Below are 5,948 nucleotides of genomic sequence, written 5' to 3'. Positions count from 1 at the left end.
CCCTTTAAAGCAGAAAATGTGGCCCTGTTCTTAAGGTAGTAAAAACAGATTTATTAGCATTAGCTGGGAGATGCCACACATGCTTGGCACACACCTGAACTGTGAATCATGCCTGCATGTTTGAGATCAAGGGGAGAGGTATCAAGTGTCAGCAAGGTGGGGAAAACAGGACGGTTTTTTGCATGGCTTTCCACTTCTTCAAAACTGTCCATGTACTATGATATTGTTAAGGTGTCTTAAAGGAGTGTTGTGAACTCCTTTGGATCGGGTTGTGGTGAAAAAGTAGTTGTTGTCAATCACAGTCTCTTTGCCACATAAAATCCTACAGGCTATAATTGTCACAGGCACTATATCGTTTCATCTCACCACTACTCCACTTCAAAAATACAACAGTGGGTCAAAATTAGAAGAAGTTTCCTTTGACAGATTGCGTCCATAATACTACTGTCCTTTTCCACACAAACACACCATTGGTGACGAGTGATGTGTGGACAGGAGGCAGGACTCTTTTAGATCATCTGGTTGGCCCAGTTCTTAAGTATGTGTTCATGACATCCCAAGAAACATGCATTGAGTAGCCAGGCCCCCAACTACTTATGGCATCCTGTCACTTTAAGCACCTCTATGTCAAAGTAAGAGCTGCCATGCATGCTTTAATGGAAGCTCATTCTTACATGCATGATGCACAGAAACAACTAGTAATTAAAATGTATGTAATTCCAACATGTACTGAGGGTGAGTGGGGCCGACACTGGTGTTTGGTTTTGACATATCATGAGGTAAAACACCTCAAGATGCAACATCTCAAATCTTGAGTCATTTTACTGTATAGATCTGTACATGTAGTTAAAAAAAACAGCAGTAGATCTCACATATTCAGAGGGTTAACAGCATATTAAACGTAGAAGAACATATTATGCTTACACAGCAATCAACCAACAACTAAAACCACTCACATGGCTCCCTCTGGGGGGGGGGGGGGGGGGGGGGGGGGGGGGCAGAGAAAGACATAAAACAGTGAAAATGGAGAGAAGTGTGTGACTCCTGCAGAGAGACAGGTGAAATTCCTCACATGTCTTGAGGAAACGACCGGGGCAGGCATGCTGAAACTGGTTTCCTTAGTCCAGACCAACCTAACATGTCAAAGTGTATTAAAGGCCATGGCCAGAAGTATACATTGACGTGTTTGTGAGTAATGTGTGTTTGGATTTACACTTCAGTCATCAGTGTCACGAATTCCTCTGAATGCACTGGTAAAAAAAGAAAAGAAAAAAAAAAAGTCTAACCTCGACCATAACTAAATGAGACAAAGACATTGAAATGCAAGTTGCAAAGCTTTTACTACAATCGACACATCATCACATATCTTTGAATTCCCCTTATTTTCATGAAATGAAATCCTGGTTCAAGCAGTCATGTTTTTTTATAACTGATCCAAATGGCCATCCTTTTAACCATCTTCTTCTTTCTTTCTTCTTCTTCTTCTTCTTAGGAAGACAATGAGATCCCCTCCAGTGTGTTAGTCAAGGACTCCCTCAAGACCCCGCAACCAAGCCAGTATGATGCAGAGTCCACCCGGCCCACTCCATCTATTGCGGGCTCTGTTGACGGCATCCGTGCCCAAGAGGAGGGTCTCCAGACCATTAGCCTGTCCTCAGATGAGGAAGAAGAGCTTGCACTACACCAGGAGGAAGAAGAGATGCTGGAGGGTACTTCCCGCTCATATGAGAGAAGGGCTGACAAATTCAAGCGCTCCAGCCTGAAGAAGGTCGACAGCCTCAAGAAGGCCTTTTCGCGCCAGAGCATTGAGAAGAAGGTGACCCAGATCACCACCAAGATTGTGCCGCCGGAGAAGCGTGAGAAATTCAAGAAGAGCCTCACCCCGAACCACCCCAAGAGCCCAACTGCCAAGTCCTCCTCATTCAAGGTGTCCCCCATGACCTTCAACGTGAAGAAGGTCAGAGACGGTGAGGTCCCCACACAAGACGTGGGCTCACCTGGGGAAGGAGCCCATGTGGAGATTCCTCCTTTGGGAAGCTTAGATGGTGAGATTCCCTTGGCGGAGGTGCACACCCATGAAGGCGTTGTGGAGGAGATTCAGGAGAAGCTGAGCCCCTCCACCCCAGACAGCATGAAGGCACAGCTGGCATTCAATGGAGAACCACCAAACATCGAGTGCGAGATTAATGGTGATCGTTGTGCTGGCCTGGCAGTGCCAGAGCACGATGAAGATGTTGGCGAGGAAGAAGATGATGAGGAAGATGAAGAGAAACTCAACAGCCCCGTTGAGACAGCAGCAGATGCCCAGATTCCTACAGCAACAACTGCTGTGCAGCAAGTGTCCTAATGTGATTTGATTTTGCTGAGCTTCTATTCTAATTTCACATTCTTCTTTTTCTTCCTCGAGTTTTTACATTAACACCCAGCAGGCGCAAATCATCCCTCCATTGTAAACAGTCCTGTGTTGTCATGAACACCCATATAAACAAGAATCATACTGTCAGCCTCCTAGCATCGTACCATCATTATACCATCCTTGGACCTTTCCTCCAACGCTGCCTTTGATCTTTACCAGCATCGTCTGAAAACCGCATCATCCGCATAAGCAATGAGGTTAACAGCTACACCTTCTTCTTAAACTCTCTAGTTGGTTGTTGTTGAAAGCAACATTGCATCAGTGCATCGTAACTCACTCCCATCCACTGGTGCCCACCACCTCAACAGCAGCTCATCTCCAGGGCGGTGGGCCAACTATCTACCCTCCTGCTGTGTTTGTCTGCCTCTGGACCTCCCTTCCTCACTGACAAATAGTCTCTTTGTTCTTTGCAGTTTTCGTGAAAAATAGTAAATCTTTGGCAGCAGCGCCACTGCCCACAGCCTATTGAGGCAGTGTGTTGCCAGGTTGTGCAAGAGATGGAATGAGCAGTTTCTAGGTTTTCAGTGAACATGGCCTGGGGTGTTTTGTAGTGGACTGGAGGTTGTTTACAGAATTCTTTGGACCTGTGCTGAAAACACCCTGATCTTAACTAACTTCACTAGTCTGAGTGGCTGTGTCTTGTCTCCTGTCCTTCACCTGCAGTCGTCAAATTTGTATGTTACTTCACTAGTGAGATCCAGTTTATTATTTCCAATCGAACCTTATCGTTGATGACCTACCTAGAGTAGACTATGAGTTGCATATGGTAATATTATAGTAATCTGTAACTGCCAATTGACCACCAACAGTTACCCTTTTGAATCGCTGAAAAGTAGAATAGCACAGAATCATTTGAAATAGTCAAAATGTTCTAGCAAATGACACCTTTTTGATATTCCTTAGAAAGATAAAAGAAATATGTTTGAGTTCAGTCACACTGATGCAAATGAAGGACACTGCAGCATAGAAGCTACTCTAGATCTGGAGAGATATTTTACTGACACAAATAACCCTGCAGGTTTTAATACTGACATGCTAAATGTGCATATTACAGCCCTTTGTCTTTTCTGCAGGGCAACTTTATGTTTATGTATAGGAATTTTTTTTGTCATTTACTATATGAGGCACACTACTCTCTGGGTATTTACACCTTATACACTATAATGTAAATGGTAACTTTATGATAACTGCCATGAGTGTGTGCATTTACACAGTAAATGTGGTGTCTGTAAATTTTTTTGAGTTATTTTATGATACTAGGGTGTTTATAAGTCATCTTTTACTTTCAGGTATCCATAACTTACATGGGGAATGTTTACTCAGTTTCATATGTTTAAGACAAAACACCATCTCACATACATTTACCAGGACACCACCACTAAAGCCTCTCCACCTAGACACATTCACACACATACTCCTGCAGTGCCTTTACCTTGCACAGGCTGGTATGCGTAAATGCACGCCTGATGGGATGGACTTGTGTTTTTTAGATAAGAGTGATAGTAAAACATGCCCGAAGGTTTTTTTCTCCCTCTTCTGAGGAATTCCTTGCAGCTATCACTTTATAAGGCATACTCAAGGTTTGATACCAGAGAATGAGAATGATTGAGTTTAAAGGAGGTGCAAATACATGTGTCACAATCAACTTCATGTTTTAGAGGTCATATCTTAAAGTCTCTATAAAGTGACTTTCCTCTCATTGCACATAGTTTAGTGCTTTACCAGCCTTAGTTACAGATGTCTAATGCCATAACTCCCTAAAAATAATTTAGCAAGTGATACCAGGTGCCAAGGCTCCAGATACTATAGAGGTCACAGAAGTGGATAAAGGCAGAGGACAGCACTCCTAGGTTTGACAGATGACCACTGCTCAGCCCATTTTTCATGCTCTTGGCCTCCTTGTCGAGACTGTGCACAGAGAGGAAGATGCTCTCTGGAGCCACAGGTGTTCTGCCCCAGTAGAGGCTCCTGGGCATGAGGATGTGGGTGATGGGAAGTTTGAGAAAGGACGTCAGTTGTTGGAAAGTTGAAGTTGTCTCTGCGTCATTCATATGTGCAACTCGGTAGAAAGGTGTCTGCAAAGTGTTAGACCGTGAGAATTGAAATATGTTTCAGGGGGGTATAGGAATGAAATGCTGGCACTGCAGGATTGGGAAACCTCTGTTTCACTTACCCCACATCCATTATATTGCTTCTAAAGATTCTTGACTCTTTCAAGTCAAAATGTAGTGCCCACAATATTTTATTATATCTAAACTTATGCAAGGAAATCACTTCCTATAACTGATGTCTGGTAAATACAAAAAATACAGTGCATATAACAGAAATATTTTCAACAGTACTTGAGAAAGTAAAGCATTCAAAGCCTTCCGAGTGCTTGATGTGTTCTAAACGTTAACCTGCCAGTCTACTCAATTGGATCTGTAAGGAGACATAAATCATTTTAAAACTACTAGTTACCTATTTATTTTAAATGTGCTTAGTCAGGCTTCTTTTTAATTCTTAGTATAAATAAAATTACTGAAAAAGGATCAAACACTAGGCTTATGTGTGCATTCTCTATAATGTAGAGGTTGAAATGTGACTGGCTTTGATGCATTTCTGCTTATGCAAATGTGTTAATTTGGTGATATGTCTGCGTATGTAAAAAAATATATCTATCTTTATATATAGATATATATCTAATATCTAGAAATAAATATCTAGACATGTGTATGTGTTTACATGTCTGTTTTTATTTGTGTTAAAATCACTGTTAAATCTGGATCGTATGTGAGGTTTGCTATACAGTTCAAACACCATATACCTACTGCACAGGTAGTAATATTGTGTTTAATGTCATATTTGTTTTTATTTTTTAGTCTGTTCATTTAGTTAACCACTTAAACCAAAGACGTTTCCTTCATAGCAGAAATTCCCCTGCCACTTGAGTGTTTAAAATGTACTCCTCCTCCAGAATTTACTTTCAAAATTTAGTATTGTATACATCAATAAAGATTTTATAACAATCACATTTTGTTTGTGGTCTTCATTTGAGTATAAATGTCACATTTCACATAAATTTGATTACAGCAGTTTGGAAATGACTAGGTCACAGTGATCTAGTAAACCTACAGTGTTGGTAACAGGTTAGTGGAGGATTAATCTCAGTGGAGGGAATGGTTCAGTTGCTTAACTCTTACTTACACCACACAGCTTGTCGACTCAGAGTGCTTTATATAAAATTAAGACAGGTGCTGAGGTCAGAGCCACAATAAATGGCTGCTTCACCCTGATTACACAATAACACTTTTTTTCATGTACTTGGGTAGTACTTTCTAACCCTGCAAATAGCTTACATGCTTGTTGCCCAGGATTTGAGATCCGTCTCAGATTTTTGCCTCCACCACATTACTACTAAGATAAAAGGAATTTCATCTTTGGTGCTCAAATCTTTGAAAAATTCTAGTTAAACAGCAACTTGTTATTCTAGGAGTTGGTCTGAAAATTACTAGGAAAGACAGTTTCCTTTGAAACCATTCTCTACAGAAGA

The 5,948-nt window shown here is 41.3% G+C and overlaps 1 protein-coding gene across 1 annotated transcript in view; it reads left to right on the top strand.

Annotated features, from left to right (window-relative positions):
* The window catches only part of LOC111218431 (caveolae-associated protein 2-like), a 16,984-nt gene extending 11,557 nt beyond the window's left edge, over positions 1–5,427 (top strand). Inside the window, exon 2 of the mRNA XM_022740734.1 lies at positions 1,493–5,427. Coding sequence (XP_022596455.1) covers positions 1,493–2,347 — 855 coding nt within the window. The 3' untranslated portion in view covers positions 2,348–5,427. The remainder of the gene's footprint in view (positions 1–1,492) is intronic.
* The last annotated feature ends 521 nt before the right edge of the window (positions 5,428–5,948 follow it).

Source organism: Seriola dumerili, unplaced genomic scaffold (assembly GCF_002260705.1).
Source record: "Seriola dumerili isolate Sdu_G_001 unplaced genomic scaffold, Sdu_1.0 BDQW01000052.1, whole genome shotgun sequence".
NCBI lineage: Eukaryota > Metazoa > Chordata > Actinopteri > Carangiformes > Carangidae > Seriola > Seriola dumerili.
The sequence above is the reverse complement of the archived record's forward strand: the minus strand, read 5'-3'. Positions and strand labels throughout refer to the sequence as shown.